The 21,995-nt window shown below is 43.2% G+C and overlaps 2 protein-coding genes across 4 annotated transcripts in view; one reads left to right on the top strand and one right to left on the bottom strand.

Moving 5' to 3' along the window:
* Positions 1-1,782: 1,782 nt before the first annotated feature.
* LOC119012619 lies at positions 1,783-3,227 on the bottom strand. Its single transcript, XM_037086610.1, has one exon. It carries the CDS (start codon positions 2,861-2,863, stop codon positions 1,937-1,939), a length of 927 nt encoding a protein of 308 aa, XP_036942505.1. The 5' UTR covers positions 2,864-3,227; the 3' UTR covers positions 1,783-1,936.
* Positions 3,228-7,985: 4,758 nt separating this feature from the next.
* LOC119012935 (bromo adjacent homology domain-containing 1 protein-like) overlaps positions 7,986-21,995 on the top strand; it is a 32,219-nt gene continuing 18,209 nt past the window's right edge. The window contains exon 1 of one of the 3 annotated variants that reach the window (XM_037087181.1): positions 7,986-8,376. The gene's annotated coding sequence lies outside the window, so the exon portion shown is untranslated. Of the gene's footprint in view, positions 8,377-19,472; positions 20,037-20,102; positions 20,342-21,995 lie in introns of those variants that run through there. The other 2 variants (XM_037087182.1, XM_037087183.1) reach the window with 2 other exon arrangements.

Genomic DNA, 21,995 nt, shown 5'->3' with positions numbered 1-21,995 from the left:
CTGCAGGACAGCTTCCCCCCTCCCCGGGCTCCCTCCACCACCTGTGCAGTTATTGGGTGTTTTCATACATTTACCACAATATGTTTTATCGGTTGTGAAGGCTATGCAATGCACTGAGAAGCTGTTCCCATGTAGCTGATACATTTAAAGACAATAGGCACTCACTCCACACAACTTCCCATAAAATGACTCTGACATCACATCCTTTTTTTTTTTTTTTTCCAGAGGAACAAAACAGGTGTGGATGTGTTTATTGCACCATTTAGATAGTGGATTTAAAATGTTCAATTAAAAGATATGCAGGTATAAATAACTAAAGCAGAGTGAAACAGTTGTGCATAAACAGTCACAGCAACAACACAGGTAGCACAAAATATATATTTTTTCATATTATAATTAACAAGAACAACACATTCTTATTATTTTACCACCACGTGCTTATTTTGCGACACTGCATAAATACTGAAGGATATCTTAATGAGATGTATGTTGTCCAAGCTGTTATAAATATCTGCAGAAAATATAGTCCAGTGTAAGAACACTTTAATACATTTCTCTGTATTCTCTTATTTTATGAACATAACAAACAATAACTGTCAAATCTATTTTTTTTTTAAATTCCCAAACAAACGAAATAAACAAACACGATCGTCCCCATGACTGAATAAACTGAATAGTCAACTTGACCTTCAAGGACGGCACAACTTCATACTGTTTTACTTTGTTTATACGTGGCGGACCCTGCCATCTTATTTTCCTCTTAGAACAGCTTGTTTATTCAGTTATGGAAAAAAAATATATATATATTTATGAGTTTGTATTACTACCTCAATAATATTGTAAATATTAAATATTCTGAGCTTGAATATCTTCTCCAAAACTAAACAGGGCCCATTTAGGGTCTAACTCAAGATGTAAAAAAGAGAAAAAGAAGACTTGGACACAGTATGTTTTGTGGTATTTAATAATTCGGGGGTACTAAAGTTAATGTTATAGTTTGCTGTGCGGTATGATACTTAAGCATCTTAAGCTTTTACTGTAGATATTTCTAATAATAAAAAAATCCAATTTAAAAGGCCCATTCAACCACATATCAGCAGAGGTCTAATATCACCTACATCTAAATACATCTCACTAAATTAGTCATGCTCATTCTCAGTGACTAATATCTGATCTGCGAGTCATAACTTTCACTCTCAGCAGGAACCAGTCGGTCTACTGTTGCAAACACTGTTGGCAGAAGAGCCTTAATGCATGAGCAGAAAACCCTTTAAGGGAATGGGATTTAACGATCGCTTTAGTGGTCAGTGTCACATCTACCTGCAGCGCGCGGCTGCACATCCTATCCACAAATTTAAAGCTGCTGTGGAGACGAAAGACATGCAAGGATTAAGCTGTCGCTGCTGGATCTCTGTGGGGGAACAGAATTGCTTATTCACTGAGTTTGTTATGGTGTAAACATGTTATGCAGGTCCGTACGGTGTCTGAGTTCATGCATAAACAGATGTTAGGTGCAGAATTGCATTGAAAAATAAGGCGACGTGTGAGTTTGCATTTTTCAGAGCGAAGCAGAGACTTGTAGGTGTTTTATAAAGAGCGTCTGCAGGAGCAAAAGGGGGTTTGTTTTTCAGCCTAAAGACTGAAGGCCCTTCACTGCTTTTGTTATGCAAAATATAGAAATGAGTCTGAAAGATTGAATGCAAAATTCTGCCCGGAGGAGCTTTTCATATATATTCATATTAGATTTAAATCAAGGGAAGGAGAAGTTTTTAAAAAATGTCTTCTTTCCCTGAAGTAACTCAGTGAATTTAGTGACATAAAATCATCATCAGTTTGCAACATACAGCTTTTATTGGCATGCAAAAATCACATTACATTTGTTTCATTTCGATTCTATCACTCAAAACAAGACCTAACCCCGAAAATGAGCTTCAGACTACCTCTTCATTAAGTTCTTAAGAGAGAACAGATTATTCCCAATCCCATACACATAGGGACTGATGGATGTATAGGAAGTTGAGATAAAGAACTCCATTTCACCCCAATAGGGAAGGTCGGCAGGGCTGAAAGTCAGCTGGAAGATCAGGTAGAGCGTCCAGTCCACCTGGAACAATCCCATAGCTGCCAGAACAGCTATCGTGCTTCGCTGGTGCCTCAGACCTCCTCTGCTCTTCCTGCCCAGCTGGCTCGAGCCGCTCACGCTCACCACCGGCGTCACCGTCTTCCTCTGGTTCAGCAGCACGACGACGATGAGGCAGCCGGTGACCGTGACGATGATCAGAGGCAGCAGGTTGCACAGGATGATGAACAGGTACTTGAAAATGCCATTGGGTACGGGACAATACGTTTTACTACACTGAAAGAAGTCGGGGGGGCAGCCTATGTTTCTTGTGCCGTTTTCCACACGGCCCTGAAGGCTGATGGTGAAGATGGGAACACTTAGTAATATAGAGAGCATCACGCAGGCTCCGCTCACCATCCAGGCCAACCTGATGCTGTCCAGGTAGATCGGGAGGTTGACCCTCTTGCCGGCGTCTCTCAGCTTCTGGTACCGGAAGATGCTGATGAGGACGGTGAAGAGGATGCTGGTAATTTCCCCGAACACGGTCAGGAACTTGAGAAAGCGACACAACAAAATGTTTGAGCCGATGGAGGAGCTCTGGATGGTTATGATGTCGTACACGTTCACGACGAGGATGTCCTCCAAGTTGGCCACAGCCAGTCCCAAAAGAAACAACTCGAAGGTTTTAACCCGGGTGAACTTGGTCTGAGTGACGCAGACGATGAGAAACGCATTACCCACAATTCCCATGATAGAAATGCAGATTCGTACGTTGAAGAGGTGGCCAGCGGATCCAATCATTCTCGAAAAAGAAGGATCGCACAAAATCTGTCCCTCCTGTGTTCGGTTCACAGAAGCAGATGGTGATACGACCTCCTCGGCAGCAGATGTTGGAGTGTGTTTTGTCTCTGCCCACTTTGCCGCATCACTGACCAGAAACCCGTTGTTATCAAGTCCTCAAAGGTGGCAAGAACCTAGATCCTTGATTGGCTGTGCTCATTATAGAGAAAGGGAAAAAACAAAGGGAGATGCTGGAAACATATGAGGCTGGGAATCATTAAAGTTTTACCTCTGAGCCTTTCAAAGCTTCATCTTGAGACCAGTGCAGTGTGTGATTTACAGCGGTGACATGTTTTTCCACTGGCTGACATCACAGAGTGCAATTCCTGCAAGAGCTCATTTGGATCCTATGTAACAAGCTCTCCGCCTCACTTTGTTTGTCTTTTGGTGTTTTTTCCACATGATATATTGTGTCTGACAATAAAAAAAAATATATCCACTTAATGACATCTTTCTTAACATGTCCCTCTTTACCCTTCTGCAAGCGGTTAACTTTATGGCATCTAAAGTTATACAAATTATGAGGGGATGCTGTAAATGGAGCTCCCTGTTACCTCTTCCCGAAATATAACTGAGACACTGAGATAGAAATACCAGAGGTGGATTAAAGCAAGAGCAGTGACAAAAATGGCTAGACCTTGAGAAACTCAGCAGCTTATCTGCCTTATATACAATATATAGTATACCTGATACAGTTACATGCAATTTACTAGTAATTATTTTGAGTTGACGGTGTCAGTCGTGTCTCCAAACCAGAGCTGCGCAATTAAAATGACTCAATGACTATTCATGTGGTTTTGTGAGGTAAAAGTGCTCTTTAAAATGTCTGATTCCTAATTATTAAAGGGTAACTCTACCGTTCACCCTATTAAAAGACCTGGTAGCATCAAAATGATTTTGAAGCTGTAATTTTGAGGTAAAAAATTACATAATGTTGCTTTAAAGTGTGTCAACAGGTCTTCAAGAGAACTACTGCATGTGAAAAAACACAGTAAAAAAGCCTTTTGTGGCTGCAGAGGAAGCTGCATGTAATCTGATAAACTGCCTCCAGTGATGTCAGTCGGTGGCAAAGTTGCATTGTGGGTAATGTGGGTGCCAGGGTTTTGAACAGCAGTCCACTGGTGTAACAGAGCACTCCTACAACACCGCTGGACTCAAAGTCAATACAACAAAACAACAGAACACAATAAAATACAACAGAGATATTGCCTTTTTTTACTCCACACGTTCTTCTTCCTTTTAAAAACCTGCCGCCTACATTACCCACAATGCAACATAGCCACTGAGCAATACAATATAATACAATAGGTGTTTGCTTTTGGCCCATTGCCCACCATTAAATTTTCAGTTTTGGCCTTCAGAGGGAAACACTCTGGTGGAAACTTCCTGTTTCAGGGTAAAAGAATCAGCAAATGTGGTCACTGTGTCAAAACCAATATGACGAGATTTAGATGACAAGCTCATCTACATGTAAGTGTGTGTGTGTGTGTGTGTGTGTGTGTGTGTGTGTGTATAATGATTTTGTGTGTCTGTGTGTGGTGGACAAACACAAACATAATGGTGCTTCTGGACCCTGCTGTTCACACAGGACCAGTTCATGTTCCAGCTTGTTTTTCTTTCCTCTTGTAGTGCATCGTCTTGTTAGCAGACGTTCCCTTCAGCCAGGCCCTGATTCAGCTTAATTGTGAATCCCACTGTGTGTGTGTGTGTGTGTGTGTGTGTGTGTGTGTAATTAAGGGATAAGCCCTACACAGGCAATAAACGGGTAAACTAAGAGTTGTGTAATGAGCCTGGACAGCGTGGGAGGTTGTCCTTTGTCACGTTCCAGTAATTATCAATCAGACCTGATCACACTGAATTGATTGAAATCGTCGTGTCTGTCTATTAGCAAAGGTTACTGATTGCTTTTAGCGGATGTTTTCGTGTAGCATTGTTTTTCACTGTCATTCTAACAGAAATCATTGTTTCAGTCTGATGTGGTGAGACATGGGCAAGTTGGGGTTTTCCACAAATCAAAATCCTCCGTCTTCCTGATTTGGTTTCCACACTCACTGGACGTGGAAAACCCCCAACTAAAATACCCCTTATTAGACAGAAATAACATGGGTTTTTGCATCAGGTTAGCGTCACAGCAATTATTCAAAACCCTCTTCAGCCACGCTATTGGGTCTGTGAGGCTGTACTTATATGCACAGCAGTGCTTTGGGCTAAATAACATCAGTATGCTAACATGCTCACAGTATCAACGCTAACATGTTTGTCATGGGGTTGCTAGCATTTGATGATTTGTGTTTAAAGCTGCTGCAAGTGTTATTCTATGATTAAATTAAGTGTAAACTAGCTCTATATACCAACAGTAATCTTTGTTAAAGTATTTCATAAGTAACCCATGACTGTTTCCTGTATCCCCGCCCACTTTAACCAATCAGGACAGAGAGCTCCACAAGGAGGCGGACCTGTCTGCCTTGCAAACATGCAAAGAGCAGGATCCTCTTGTTCCGGATTTGACACCAGCAATGGTGGAAAGCTGCCAATCCCAGTGCACATGGTCATGGTTTATACTACCAGACAGGCCAAGCAAAGAAAAATGCTTGAAGAAAAGAAGGAAGCAATGAGCCTCGCAAAAAAAAAGAAAGGAGTTGTGCCAGCTTTAACTCAAAGTACAGCTGAGATGACGACTTTTGCTTTGCAGGTTTGAAAGTATGGGACAGATTCCTATTTTGATCTGACTCACATGAACGTGTGTCAACCTTGTGGTGGAAAAGTCACAAAATCAGTGTGGTTCAACCTTTGAGGACCATGAATGTGTGTTTAATGGAATTCCTCACTGTGGTCTTTGTGATTGTGCTCTATAAAGGTAAGAATCCTGGTAATGAAACAGTCTTTTTCTTTTTCTTGTGTAAGAGATTTTGACACGTCACCGACAGAAAAGTACAGGATCATATTATTAACACCTGTGGCTCAAATGTGTTAGAATATCTGCTCTGATCGCAGCCTGAACTCTGAGTCACACAGTAAATTCTCTTTTTATAATGTTCCTGTGTGGATTATTCAAAGTGGAGACTTTGCCAAAAAAGAAATGAAGATCTGACTTTTACATGACTTGGACTTGGACCGCGGCAACTCGGCTGCAATGCTACATTAAAATGCTGCAGCCATCAGAACGCATCCTCGCCGGTTACATCGCTCGGTGGATGAATTACATTCAGTCGCCAGCTCGTCAATATAAAATGTGTTTGACACTTGTGGTGACACTGTTGGGTGTTCAGAAATCGCTTGTCTGTGGAGTGAATGAAGGGTGTGAAGTGGAGGTTATCGAGGACGCTCAAAAACTGAGACGCTCGGTTGATGTGGATCTCGTCTCGTGGTTTCAGACATCTGCTTTTTTTTTTTTTTTTCCCACAGCCACAGATGAATATTTATCACCAAGGTGAAAATCTTTGACTTTGTTTCCAAATGAAATAAAACTTCAATCCAATTAGGTGTCGCATTTAGACTTGATGACAAAAGTTGATAAATCTGAAGAGCTTTTTGTCCATGTGGTCGCAGTGACGCCACCTTTCAAGTGGGTTCAGACTTTAACAGCGACAGACGTCTTCATTAATGTGTCCTGGAGCAGAAAGCTGAGTCTGAACTCTAAACCACTCATACAATTTTCCAATGAAGATCAGAGACCAACTTGTCCCACTGTGCAAGAAAACTATCCTGTCTATTATCAGTTATTCTAATTATCCATGAAACCAATACAGAATAACGTTTTAAAGGGTAAGTTCGACCTAAAATACAAAATTCAGTCACTACTTGCACCACTGCCGATGAAAAAGACTGTGAGAGAGAACATAAATCATAAAATCCAAGGTTATGAAAGTCTCCAGAAGCTGAGAGATTACATTATTGTATATTTACACCCTTGACACGCTGTCGAGCTCTGCACCCACTTCAGAGTGACGCTTTTAGCGGCTACAATAAAGATTACTGATATAAAAGGGACGTCAATAACATCTTCTCAACGCAATTCGGGATCTCAAGGCTTCTGGGGACTTGACGAGCTGCACAAGGCCACCTGAGTTTATTTTTCAAAACTAGTCTCCATCTTCTTCACCAGTTTGGCAGAACGCTGTTTGGCTGTGAGGCTCCAGGAATGTTTTGTGGACGACAAAACTTCACCTGATGTTTCCGTCAGCGTGGCGGTGAGCAGGTTACGACTGAGTTTTAAATTTTGGATGGACGGCTCCTTTAAAATAGATGCAGGAGGAATTCAACTTCAGTTGGTTGAGATGACATTTTTATGGGGTATATTTCTAAAAAAAATAATATTAAAATGACATTAACACACACTGCTGGATTCAGGCTCGTGTTTGATTATATAGAATAATAATAATAAAAAAAATCTTTATTGGGAGCCATACTTGCAGACTTTGGCACGGAGCCGCACAGGAGACGCTCTCCTGGCCTGACTCCCACTGCTGCTCGGTGCACAGCTCCCTGACAGCCACCTCCGTGTGTCCAATTAACGCCACGGCGCAGAAAGTTACCCGGGTCGGCTCCAGAACTGCCGAACCCGTCTCTCCTGCAGTTACGCGTGGATACCCCTTTAAAAGACTCACCATGTTGCCATCACATGCTCCAGCACAGAAGTAGGATGAGGATGTTCTTGCTGCTGTTATGTAAAAAAAAACAAAAAAAACAAAACAAAACAAACCACACAGTTGTTTCCTCTGGAAGTGTGCAGTGTTTGGACCGCAGACACTTTTTCAGACTATTCCTACACTTTGCGCGTCAGGAGGGGTGGAGGAGGTGGAGGAGGAGTGAGGGGGGGCAGCCAGCCCACCCCCGTCTGTCAGCGCTGCAGTCAGTCATGTTGTGCTGCTAGTTGTTGTTCAGCAACACACACACACACACACACACACACACACACACACACACACACACACACACACACACACACACAGCGACTGGTGCGCAAACTGAAAGCTGCGTACAGTGTTTACGCCAAGTGACGGATATAAGCGACGTGTGTGCGTGATCGTGCGCGTGCCCGTGTGTGTGTGTGTGTGCGTGTGTGTGCGGGATTTCTCCAGCAGCAACACTCTGAGGTTTGCAGCCGTGCTGGCGTCGGAGGAGCGGATGGGATAGGGGAAGAGAAAAAAGAAAGCTGCTCGTCTGTCGGCGAGGAGTGCTGAGGAGAGAAGAGAGTTGGCTCCGTCTCCTCTCTGCCTCGCGTTTAAAGAAAAAAAAAAGAAAAGGCAGGGGTCTCTCTCTCTCCCTCCCTCCCTCTCTCTCTCTCTCCGGGGTGGAGTGGAGAGAAACATCGGCGACACATTCGTGTTTATTTCCTCGAGTTGAGGCTGCAGCCGGACGGACGCGCCAGGCGGACTTGTCTGTAACCTCGCCGTGTGGACGACAAGGTGGCCCGGCTGGCTCCCCTCGCACCATTGAGGCTCAGACGGAGGTGGTGCCCGCTGCACGGCGCGGTGAGTAGCTGCTCCACATTATCTCCTTTTCCTCGTTGCGCTGTGTGTTTGTGTTGAGGCGGAGCGGAGCGGCCAGCTCTCCGCTTTTGTGCACGCTTCTTTTTTTTTTCTCTGTGTGTGTGTGTGTGTGTGCGTGTGTACACTTATGTCTGGAGGACGTTGCAGAGGCAGATAATGGCCATGATGATGAAGGAGATTCCCAGGGAGTGGTACTCAGTCGGACTGGCCGTGCAATGTTATCATAGTCACCCCTCCTCCTCCACCACCACCACCACCTCCTCCTCCTCCTCCTCCTCTTCCTCCTCCTCCTCCTCCTCTACCACCACCACCAGCAGCAGCAGCAGCCGCCACCAAAGTGTAATACCAAAGCGATAATAGTGCTTTGTCCGCGGGATAGACTGACACAAGGTCAGCGATAAGGGGGCACAGCAGCGCGTGAGCTCGCTGGTGTTATGATTGGCTGCGTGGATGCCAGATGTGGTCACCTGGATATCACACCCTCCCTGCGTGTGTCTGTCTGTATGTGTGTGGTGGCAAACTTTGTGGTACATACAGCTCTGGTATTTATTGCGGGTGTAATGTGGGCCTTTAACAGGCTACTTTGGGTTCAGTGAGAACAAACAAACGAGCCACTGTTGAACCGAGAGAGAGAGAAAGAGAGAGAGAGAGGAGGAGAGCAGCCATTGGTTCACTCCCGCAGGTGAACGGAGAGGGCTCGCGCACACACGCCAAGCTCAATTAGCCCACATCGCAGTTTTGCCAATTAGGTCATTAAAAAAAAAAAAAAAAAAGGCAATGAGCTCAGCAGGGGGAATGCTGTTATGACATCATAGATTCAGGCTGGGTGATGTTCAGATCAGCTGACGGCTGACTGAGGGAGCCGCTTCCATCACCAGATTATAACGAAACAGGCACTTTTGCATGAAACCACTCGAGTAGCTCCGTAAACTTCACCGCTGTTTGTATGATTTATTTCCTGTTTGTAAAGAAACTCGAATCTGGAGTGTTTAATTCCAAACCCTAACACTCTTAATGTCACGCATTGTTTTAGCTCTATACGTGAGGAGCGCTAATACAACAATGTGAAATACTGCATCACAAGTAAAACGTCTCACAATCACAATTACAATAAGTTAAAGTACCAAAGTATCAAAACTTATGTGACCGATATGTTCAGTGGTGGACTCTCCTTGGTCAAAAAGATGCTGCTAAAGTGCCCTTTCAGATGCTCCTGTGGTGGATTAAACGTGATAAAGTGCCTTCTAGGGTGCCCTTCCAGTGGACGTAACATGTTGAAGTGCCCTCTCTTCAATGCAACTTTTACAACACTTTCTGCGCTGTGGTGCCCCTTTTTTTAGTTTTTTGCCTCTGGCCCTTAAACATCCTGAATCCACCACCTCGATCTGAGTGAGGTCAAACTTGCCGTATTGATTAAAAAAACAACCTTTTAACGGGCCACAGAGGACGGATCCCTCTCCCAGGTCGGACAGACAAGACAAAATCAATTTGCGTTGACAGGATATCTGATAGAAATGATTATATAATGTATGTAAAGTGTCGAGTCGCAGCTCTCCAGCGTGGTGACCTGGAGGAGAAACAGGCCACACGAGATAATAAGCCAAGAAACAGAAAACATCAGAATAAATAGGCATCAGATTTTCCAGAAGTTCACATCGAGGAGAAGGTGAAACACAGGAGAGCAGCGACCCAGTGCTCTTCGGGGTCATGACACGATTAATGAGATAGGAGCTAAGAAAAGAAAAGGAAAAAAAAAGCTAAAAAATGTAATTCACGTTTTAGATTTCCTTGTGAATCTTCACCTTTCTGCATAATAAGCTGTATAATGAGTCACCTCTGTTCTGACTGTGGTACAGAGAGGCTGCAGCTCTAAACGCTTCACGTAAAAAAAAAAAAAAGAGGCCGACTCTTCAAACTGAGAACATTTAAAAGGAGAAGGAGAAGTTCAGGGAACTCGATCAGGTAACTCTCTCTAGTAATGCAGCAGATTAATGGTTTACAGTGGTGTGACTCCATGTTAGTGATATTAAAAATGTATATATTTCAAGTTTATGGCAAGTTTCATGTCTGTTGCATACGGTGAAGTGTCCTCTCGTCAATATCAGATCTAAAACATGACTTTCTGAGCCATGGTGCGTACATGTGGTGCCTTTTTTATTTTTTCTTGCCCCTGCCCCTGAGAAATCCCGAGTCCACCACTGGATATATTCAATTATAAGATTTTATTGTTGTGGCCGGCTGAGGTGGATCTAGATTTATATACACTTACACTCGGTCATCGCCTCGAGTGGGCTTTACAATCTGAACAGAGAACGACATCCTCCGTCCTCAGACCCTCGATTCAAATGAGGTAAAACTTGTCATGTAAAATAATGATATTAATTATAACGTAAATATTTGTTCAGCCGAGAATTCTTTCTGTTCAGTCCTCTGACGGTGCAGCATGTTAGAATCAGCCACCTCTTAAAACACACTCAACACATCTAGCTCCAGTTAGCTGCTTAACATGCTAACATCAGTCGATATCTCAGCAACCACAATACACAGACATAATAAGAATGTTAATAATAATAAAAATCACCACCTTGAATGTAGTGGAGTCGAAGTGGAAACACTCAGTAACCTGTACAGTATCACCGTATTTGAGTAGATGTATTTAGTTACTTCCCACACTTGTTGATCAGTCACACAGTGATAAAGCGTCGGAGGATGAGCAGATTTCAGCATTTAATAAGATGTTTCTCAACGAGTTAGTCATCTCGTTCTCTTCTGTGTTTCAATAATCCTTATTAGCCGTCCTCCACCTCGTAGTAATTCTCTGCCTCGTTCACACCATGAGAAACGATTTGCTTCTTTTTTTTTTTGCCTGCCAAGTCTCCTTCATTTTTTTTTTCCTCCCCTCCGTGCCGCCATGAGACACGTCGCGCAGCGTAAAATGAAAAAGCTGTTCTGCCGGGCCTCTCTGTGACACACTAGTTTATTGTAGTTGAACATTAATCTTTTGGAAGTTTTTTTTTTTTTCCTTCTCCAGCAGACTTGCACTTCACACCACGCAGCCAAGCGCCTCTTCACAGCGTTTCCTCTCTGATTCAACAGACCGCACCCCTCCCCTCCTCTTCCTCAACCTCACTAAACCATCATAAATGTCATAAAACTTAATATAGAAGTGTTTTAATGACTCACACCTAGACCCGTCATTAAATAGCCATGCAGGCCTAATAACTGAGCCATTACTGTAAAGGCCGTCCACTGTGAATTATCAATGGGCTCTGCCAGCATACAAATCTAATGCTTAAATCACCAGTGGAACACGGGCCGCTGTGAGGGTTTTTTTTTGGATTAGTCGTATTTTCTGGATAATAAACGATCTATTCTTGTGCTTATTTTTCACTCTGGATCATCATTCAGGTGTGCTAATGGTTTAGTAGCACAGTATTGATAAGAAACGTGATGTGCAGCCCTGTTTCCCCACAGTCGCTTGTTTATTTTTGTAAAAGTACATTTACTCGTGTACAAGATCGTGGTCCTTGTACTTTTCCTTGAGTATTTCTGTTTTATGGAACTTTATACTCTTATTTAAGAGGGAATTATTGCAGTTTTTGCTCCACTACATTTTCAAAAAAGCTTATAGCTATTAGTTTTTCTTTCCAAATTAGATTTTACAAATTAAATGGTGTGATATGCGTATAAAAACAGTATCTTTACATATATATCATTATGTATATGACATAATATAGCATTCATGTGTAGCCGAGGCCCATTTTCACAGGTTTCAGATGTTTATGTTCATTGACAAACTTGGTAAACAAACTGTCTTTGTTTTCATGCTTGAATAAACAAACTTATCGTAAAGGACGACGCAAGTTCACACTGTTTTACTTTGTTTACATGTGGCGGACCCTGCCACCTTTCCTAGCTTCAAACAGTGTTCTGGGGACCTTAGTTTCCTCTGAGAACAGCTCGTTCATCCAGCTACGGAAAAGATAAATATGAGTTTTCTCAGTAATATTGTTATATATCAAATGTTCTTCTCCAAAACTACGTAGTGCCCCTTTAAGTAAAGGTTATAAATGCTTCCTCCACCATTAGATTTAGGTAAAGTGTACTGTGTTGTATTAAATTGGCTGATTTTTAACAACATTTCTCAGGGACTTCTTCTGTTGATGATATTGTAAGAGCCTTTCACTTCTACTCATCTGTTACTTCTAACTTACCTGTAATTCTAGAAATATACACAGAACAACTTGATTATAAGTGTCTGTAATCTCTCTCTCTATATATAAAGTCATAGAGCTGTTTGAATGTCTATAGATTTCATTTAATTGTGTTTGAATGTGACACTTTTGTCTCAGTCAAACATTTTGTGCCTCCGTGTGTGTTCGCCGGCTGTCATCTGAGCGGCTCCGTACAGGAGCACCTCCCGATGAGAGGCCAGATTAGCGTCACGGTTGCTTGGTTTCATCAGAAGAGGCTTGTTTATGTTCTATCGCTGTCATTGTCCCGATGAAACCCTGTACCTATACACTCCACGTCCACGCCGGTTCACTTTTATGAAACAAATCACATCCGCCGGACTGTTTTCCAGCCCGTTAGTGGCTCACAGTGAACACATCGCCCAGACAAAATAACAGAATTCAGACCTTGAGGACAACATACATTCTTAACATGTGTGGCACATTAAGTAAAGAGGCCCTTTATTGTTGGATTAATGTTCAGTGCCCTGCCACGCTCTTTGTCCACGGTCACCCGGATGCTTTTGTCTCTGAAACACACAATGACATAGTTGAACTGAGTTGGACCGAGTGTGTGTGTGTGTGTTTTCTTTTGTGGCGGCCAGTAGACGTTTGTCTCTTTGTGTCACTTTCTGTGACTTTCTGGTTCGCAGTATTTTGCTTTTATTTGTAAGAAACCAGAAAAAAACAAAACAACATTTTTCACAAACATCAGTTAAAGTGAACGTTAGTAATTTATGATAACCATCATTATAAATCATCTCCCTGATCCGTGGCAGTCGCGTCTCAACACTGCTGTCATTCGAATCATCCGCACCTTTCAAGTGGTTTCCAGTTGTTGTCGCACGAGCTAATGTTGCTAACGCTAGTTTGCAAATGTTATCGTTGCCAGTGCTAGCTAATGCTAATGCTGCTAATGCACAATCATGAGGTTTTTTAGGAAAACAGATGCTGTTATTCTACACAGTTATACAAACACAATAGATGTATTATTTTCATGATTTGTCGTATAAAAATTAAATATGACCTTTAAACGTCAGTCAATAATTACTTCACTGTTAACAAAGAATGAAATGCTTTATAAACCAATTATTAACAACTGTTTACTGTAAAGTTGCAATGAGTGTTTATAAAACTTGAGGAATGGTTAATAAATACTGTGTAGTTCATCTATTACAGCCAATAAAACGTTTATAAAACTTTACAAGTCCTTAATACATGTTTTATTGTCTGTTCAGTCAAATATTTTTTGAGTAACGTTTAATTAACTATCAGTGTTCTAATAATGTAATATGATATATATTAGATAGGTTATAATAAAGGGTTACCAAGTAAATAATTGAAAATCCTTTTAGAACGGCACAAAATGTGATTAAATCACGTCTTTTCTGTGTTCTGGGTCTGTTCAGCCACAGTATCATTGTGAATGAACAAACGAGGTTTCGGGTCCGTCTGGCTGCAACAACAGGATGTAGAATAATGTTGAGACGCTGGAGGTCGTCTGGACCGTGTTGTTGTAAGTAACAGGCTGAGCTGATGACAAAAAAATGGTGACATTAGAATGGATTATATACAGATCAGCTGACAGAGAAGCCTTTTTTAAACAAATCTGGGGGGTTAATGTGACTGCGTGTGTTCTGACACCTGGTGTAATGAAGTGGTAGATTTGGGTGTAACTGGTACATTTAAGGCACTTTTTTCTTTGTGTCTTTGTTTTGTGGCGTTCACTGTCGTGTCTCATGTTGAGCTGCTTTATTTTTTTCCCTTTGTTGTTCTCTGATAAGATGTTTTTTTTTCTTCTGGTTTTGAAAAAAATATGAGCAAAAAAAAAAAAAAAAACCCCACCAAAAGAAATTTTATTTTTTTCTTTCTCCATCTACTTGAAATTCAAAGAACTTTACGAACAGCTGCAGGTAGTGAAGCTCAGTTTGTCTCCGTTAGTGTCTCTGAATGAAAATATGTTCAGGTGAATCACTGAGTGAGCGAACTAAAAGTGTAACTGGTGGGGAAAAAAAAAAAGCGATTCTCCTCACAAAGTCTGTCTTTCTGTTGAAACATTCCACCCCTGGAGACTTGAAAGGTGGCTGTAAAACACTGTGGTTTGCTTCTTCACAGAGAGCGAAGGATTCACTGTTAGTACAACTGATTCTTCCCAGAGTATAAAAAAAAAAGCATCCACATAAGCTTCACCAGCAGTTCCTGCAGTGTAATCATTTCAACAGTCACACAGTGTTTCTGCAGGCTTGTTCTTATTGTAGGTAACTGATCGACGGCCGGTCCTGTCACTAAAACAGTCATTTAATCTATATGTATCTTTATCTAGATATCTACTGAGAAGAAAAGGCTGCTGGGTGAGGTTTACTGACTGTTCAGCTCTTTTTACTCAGCTGTAGAGCAATTCTTCTGACCTCCTCATGGGACAAAACGTTGATTTTTAGTTGAGAAACAATCTGCAAAAATGTTGATTTCTGGTAAGTTTGCCAAAAAATTTTTTTAAAAAATGTAACAATTCATGTGGCGTGGACAACAGTGGAGTCAGGACATGGTGTCTTCATAGGGAGTTTATTATTACTTCTGCCAAGGACGTTTTCTTTTTTCGTTGGTCAGATGGGTGGATGGTTGGTTGGTTATACGTTTGGTTGGTTGGTTGGTTAGATAGTTTTTATACTGGATGGATTGTAGGGTTAGGCTTTGTCAACAGGATTACACAAAAAGTACTGAACAGATCAGGAGGGCGATGCCATGAACGCCGTGTCTGGCCGTGTAGTATTTAAATGTTCAGTATGTTCACCAGTCATCCTGCTCGTTGTTTGTGCACTGGAAGCGTTGTAATTGCAGCTATAAAACATCCACGCCCTTTCTCTTTTTTCAGCACCACAGCTTCTTGAATATTCAGATTTGCTTGGTGATGCTCGTGCTGCAGAATCATTCAGTGTGAATGGCGGTACCTGTGGATAATGGGAATATGATTGTTAAAAGCATGCTGAGCAGGAGGATGTGCAGCGAAAGGGGCGATTTGAGAAGTTGCCGTGATCGTGTCCATTAATTCTTCCTGCCGTTCATTATATAAATGCACTGTAACCATCATGGAGAGGCTCGAGGAAGTGATCGTTTCCTAGTCTTCGGATGGAATTAGTTGGGACTGAGTGTATAACTTTATATATTTATGTATTTCTCTTTTAGTGTCTTCCCTGTGAACCTATTAACACCAACCAGTTTATCTCTCAGGTTGTTTGCTAGAGATGCGAAGACGAACAACAAGTGACGAGTTGTTCGTGTAACAATAGAAGTGATTGGATCGTTATCGCTACAACGTGGAGTCATTTATTATTTGACATCACACAATGTGTCAATCACTTCAGCTTCTTTCCCTTAAAAAAAAAAAAGAAAAAGCGCTCGGCCTCAAACTGGCACCTTTCGAGGGGTTTGGATGGATGTAATAACCGAGTATTGAAGTCTTCCATTGAGCTAAGTGTATGATTCAGCTCTCTCACCCTCTCCGACTTTCATCGCAGTTTCTTGCCATTTAAAAAAAAAAAAGGGAGCAGGTAAAGTGGCCGCTTTCACTGACGGCAGGTTTTGAGATTTTCCTTCTTCTTCAGATTACATAAAATCTTTCAAAAGTAAAGTTTCACACAAGAAAAAGACACCCGTCGATGATCTTTACGCGACAGATTCAGCTGAAGATGATCGTCGGAAATGTCTGCGAAGAATCTGTTGTCGTCAAGAGTTTCTGTACTGAACGGTGGCAGATTGTGTGCAACAGATGTTCAGGATAAAGATGCGACGCTTATAACTGGTGTGTTTCAAACGTTAGCAGCAAGTGATTTATTCCTTTTAATATACTCACACAGTAAATCCTGTGTCAGATCAATGTCACGCACTGTTGACAAGCAGGACCTGGAGTCAGGACTGAGGAACACACTGAGGTGTCAGCGGTCCGTCCTGTCAGATCTACATTTGATCTACATTTGATCTGCACATCTACGCTGCAACTGCACCTTCTTACTCACATGCAGCTTCGTGCTGAAATGTTCTAATCAGCTGGAGCTGAGATGTTGTTTCCTGCCTCAGTGTTCCCGTCTGCTGAGGGGAGGCAGCGTGAGCTCGACTCTGCCGATGCACTCGTTTCAAGTCCTTGCACTTAACTTGAGTATTTCCGTTTTCTACCTTCATCTCCAGCCTCGATAGAGCTGGCCGGTGATTTTTTCACCTTGTAAGTCTGTGTGTGTGTGTGTGTGTGTGTGATAGTGGTCAATCATTTGTGGCCACATTAAGAACTTCGTCAGGTGTTTATATGACTGCCTGTCTGCCTGTGGATATATTTTTGTCCACAGGAAAGCGTCACAACTGAGATGCAGTTATACAACCACACACAGGTATATAGTGTAGTTGTATATGGGGAGGCTGCGACTCAGGGGGCAGAGCCAGCGTCTTGTTAGGGAAAGGTCGCTGGTTTGATTCCCCTGGTCTACATATTGAAGTGTCCTTGAATGCCAAAAAGGCGGCACATTTGCAGCCAGGTAAAGGCAGCAATGTGCCACCTCATCTCTCTAAAAGGAAGGTGTAATATTCCTTCTTTTACAAAAAGCCGCCACTGGTGTCGGCGTAAACATGTGATGCAAAGCATGAAGTTGGGCGTGAACAGTGAGGCAGGTGGAATTTGTCTTCAAAATAAGAGCTTTACGTTGCATCCCATTAGAGTTTAGAACTGGGTTCTTAGCGGGGGGGATTTTAATTTGAAAGTAGCGACCGTTAGTAGCTCGCTGCTACAACAACAAGCGGACAACGAAGACAGCTACAGAGACCGAGGAGACGCTGCATCTACAGGTCCGCGGATGAAGTGATGGACTGACTGCTGTGATCAGCTGTTTCCTGGTTTTAAAACTCCCCGGCTGTGGGTCGCACAACAGCGCAGGTCACCAACGCCTCCGCCCATCTCACGCAATTGCCGACATATCGACAGTGCAGATTTACATAGCAATGGAGGCGGAAAAAAGTTAAAAGACGGGTTTGGTCAGTCCCACGAGTGCTGAGTACTCATCAGCGATCATCGGTCGAAATGTCGGCGTGCTGGCGGGTTTCTCTGGTTTCCACTCTGTCAACCTTGAGATGGAAATATTCCAGAAGTTCCTTATCGTGCTACAGTCACTGAACCGCTTTAGTTACCAGTAACTTTGAATGGTTACGATACATGTAAACTGTAATGATGCTGAGGTCACGTCCTTGGAGTTCACTGTGAAGTTCAGCAGAAGAAGATTAAACACAACAGTTAAATAAAAAAAAAACATTGTACAATTTGAGTATCTTCTAGGTAGATAAAACTGAATATATTTATAGGATTCAGAGCGGCCCCAGTAGAGTTTTATCAGCAGCGTCGGAGCGGCTTTGAATCAGCACTTACACGTGTTTAAATAGTCAAATATGAAAAGTCAATATAATTACAGCATTTTAGAAACTTTAGTGCCGGCGATGATGATTTATACACCTCTTAAACTCTCGCTATGGCTCTAACATTGAGTATATCAATTATTATTATAGATTAAACCACCTAACACGAGCACGAGTACTTTATCTTTCTGTACTTGAGCACATTTAGCTGATAACACTTCATCGTCTCTATAAATTCTTAATGTATGAGTTTTATTTGACTTCTTTGTGTCATGTTAAGGGTTTAAGTATTTCCTCTGTACCTGTAGAAACACCTGCCGCCTCTCATCCGGACATGTTGGCGGCTGTGCTCGAGAGATTTGAGGTCCTCTTGTTGTTTCGTTGAACGTGTCGCTAGTAACGGGGGGGAATGAAACGAAAAGGAACTTGTAATTTGTTCATCTTGTTCCCGCTCCAAGCTATTAATTGAGAGTTTGATTTAAAAAAAAAGTCACTGTTTGGCTTCTTTTTAATGATACTTTCCACAAAATATACTAAAACAAAGTATAATATTTCCTGATTTTGCCCCTTTAAGCACTTTAGATTGGCTTCAAAGTGAGTTTTGGTGGGTTTACTTTCCTTCACACAGTGTTTAAAGCACTGTTGACATCGCGTTTAAACGCCTTCCTCCACGTTCACCTTTCACACCGATCTCTCCAGACGTGGCGGTTGACTGGTCACGACAAATGACAGCGTGAGGAGGGGGGACGCGATCCCTCCTTGTTAGGGAAATGATCCAAAAGCATCCCCCTTGTTTATCTGCCGTCCCTCCTCTTCGTTCCTCGTTACACTTCTAGGAGAGAGATGTCGTTAGTCTGCTTGACTTACTGAGTATTTAAATGCTTTGAGGTTTGTTGAGTTCTGTGGGGAATGAACAAATCACCTACAGGTTGATCTGTAGTGTAATTTGTTCCTCTTGTTCCCAATCCAAGCTAAAATCTTCAGCCTCTATTTAACGATTAATGTAAAGAAAATATACAAAAATAAAGATATCATTTCTCGAGGGTTATTTTTATGATTTTAACCCTTTGCAGCACATTAGATTGGCTTCACAGTGAGTTTTAGGTGGGTTTACTTTCCCTCACATCCCACAGACTCACAGGGGGAAGTGTTTAAAGCCTCATATCTCAGCATGCAGCCTGCTGGACGCTGTTGATATCAAGCTTGATCTGTAGCTCATCTCGCTCCCAGATCCAAGCTGTTAATTGAGAGTTTAATTAAAAAAAAGTGACTCTTTGGCCTCTTTTTAATGGTGAATTTAGAGAATTATTTCATGGGTTTAACCCTTCAAAGCAAATTAAACCGCTTCAAAGTGAGTCTCACATCCTGCAAACTCGCTTGCAGGACGCCTGACGCCACTGTTGATATCGCGTCCTTCCTCCACGTTCACCTTTCACACCGATCTCTCCAGACGCGCTCCGACAAGCGTGGTCACGACAAATGACAGGGTGGTGGAGGAGGAGGCGGAGAGGGGCAGCAGTGACATCCATCGCCCGTGATGTAGCGCCACAGCGGACGCGAGTTTCCTCGGAATCTCGGGATCTGAAACGCGGCGGACGCGCGGTCACTTTTTGCGCCGCGTGTCCGTCATTGGAGGACGCGGGTGTCAAGCGAAGCCTGGTCCGTGTGGCAATTGGTCCAGATGAAGTTTTATTGTTGCAAATCGTGGTGGAAGCCCAACCAGGAAGAGCGCGCGCGCGCACACACACACACACACAGACACACACACACGCAGACACACACATACCGTCCTCTCTCTCTCTCTCTCTCTCTCTCTTCACTCCTCCCCAGCGCTCCCAGTTCACGGAGCTCCACCATCGCACCAGTCCGGCGTCCTTCTCCCGTCTCTCAACACACACACACACACACACACACACAGACACACACACACACACACACACACACACACACACACCGCCGCCTCCCTCTCTCTCTCTCTCCCCTCTTTCCTACCCGCAGGAGGAAGCGTGTCGGCGAGCCGTAAGTTCCCACCTCTCGATATGTGTGTGTGTCTGTGTGTGTGTTGTGTTGTGTTGTGTTGCTATCTCGCCTCTGAATGTTTGAAGTTGTTCCGACCGGCCACTCGTCCACAGAGCCCCATTTTTTTTTTTCCTCCTCCTTTCCGCTTCGTGCACCACCAGAAGCGGAGCGATCCACCGGGGGGGCTGCCGGCTGCTACGTGCCATAATCCTCCCGAGGTCTCTCACACCAGGACCGGGATCGGAACGAGCACGCAACCCGCGTCGGTAATGAGGAATCCGGCTAGAAAAACGCGATCCGGAGGGGTGACTGCCCTTTTATTTCTGCTTGGTGTGTGTCTATGCGTGTGTTATTCGGGTAGCCTCCCCCCCCTCTCCTCCCTCCCTCCCTCCTTCCTCCCCCTCTCCAGCCCATATTTAGAGCCTGGCTGGCTACTTCAGATGGGCAAAAAAGCTACGTCGAGCTCGGGCTGCATCCCATCCTGCTGTATGTGTGTTTACGCACGCCGCTGCATGGAGGCGAGCAGGCGGCGCGGCGCTTCCGCGTCATCTTCCAGCAGCGGATGGAGGAGATCAAGTGTTCAAACAGAGAACAGACAACAACAGCGAGCTAATGTTTGAGAGTCTCGTAGTCCTCCTGTTGGCTGTGCCCCTCACCACAGCTGTCCCCCCCCCCCCCCCCATCCCAACAACAACACCACCAGCACCACCATCGTCCGTGTGGATCCGATTGGTCCACGTTACCCAGCTGCTCCTGTGAAAGTTAGGAAGGAGGAAACCTGCTCCACCAAAAAAAAAAAAAAAAAAAAAAGAGCAAGTGTTGGGGTTGTAACTGGAGGTGTGATCGTGGCTGATGACAAGCAGTGTTACCAAGGGATCCGGAGCAGAGATGGAGTTGTGTAGAGGAAGGTGTGCAGCAGGCTGCTTCTTCTTCGTTGGTTTTTGAGGCTTTTTGTGTGGCACCTTTGAAAAAAACAACAACAAAAAAAAAACCCCAAAACAAACGACACCCATTCTGCTTGTGACAGCTTCATTTTCAAAGGGGGAGAAATTCCAACACTGAATTTTAAAGGCGCTGGCACAAACTTTTCTTTTTCTTCTTCTTTTTTCCTCTTTTTTTGTACCGTAACGGAGTAAAACAATCTGCTGTCAAACAGAAAACGAGGTCTCCAGAACACCGCGTGAAGCTGGAGAGGTGGCAGGGTCCGCCACATGTAAGTACAAGATGTTAATACAAGTGCATCAGCTGACGAAGATGGTTCTCTTCTGATTTGACCTTCAGGGACGACACAGTTGTACTTTGCTTGCGCGTGGCGGACCCTGCCACCTGTCCAGCTTCAAACATTGTTCTTCTGATGGCGTCACTTTCCATCTGAGAACAGCTTTTTTAATCCGTCACACGGAATAAACACGTGTTATTTCCTCATTCATGTTTTTAAAATATTGCATTTCTGCCTTTGAATTTCCTCAGTGCTCCTTTAAGTTGTGGCCTTATTAAAGTTTTTGCCCGTTTTGCAGTCGTCTGATTGTTGGGATGGAAAGTTTCTCCTCGGTCGAGTCGAGTCGAGTCGAGTCGAGGCTCTGAGGACAGACGGCGTCGTTCTCTCTGTGCAGATCTGTGAAGCCCACTGAGGCGATGTGATTGTGGTTTTTGGGGCTAGAATTGATTTGATTTGGATGCTCAAAGAGGTTTTCTGTATTCAAGAAGAAACATCAACAACTTAGGGGCTCTGTGGGAGTTTTTCTACAGGAGGGAAACTGATCCTGAAGTCAGATTATGTGTTTCATATCTGTTATTTAAGGAACATGGCCGAGATCTGTTGGGACAGATTTCAATTTATTCCTCGTTTAAAACACACTTCCTTCTTTCCTTGGTGAAAATATTGGACGCTGAAGTCGTTAATTTGACCAGTTCACACATGTTCTGGCTCTTATAGGTCTGATTGTTTTCCAGCTTATG

This window comes from Acanthopagrus latus, chromosome 22 (genome assembly GCF_904848185.1).
Source record: "Acanthopagrus latus isolate v.2019 chromosome 22, fAcaLat1.1, whole genome shotgun sequence".
Classification (NCBI taxonomy): domain Eukaryota; kingdom Metazoa; phylum Chordata; class Actinopteri; order Spariformes; family Sparidae; genus Acanthopagrus; species Acanthopagrus latus.
This window is presented reverse-complemented; position numbering and strand designations above follow the sequence as displayed.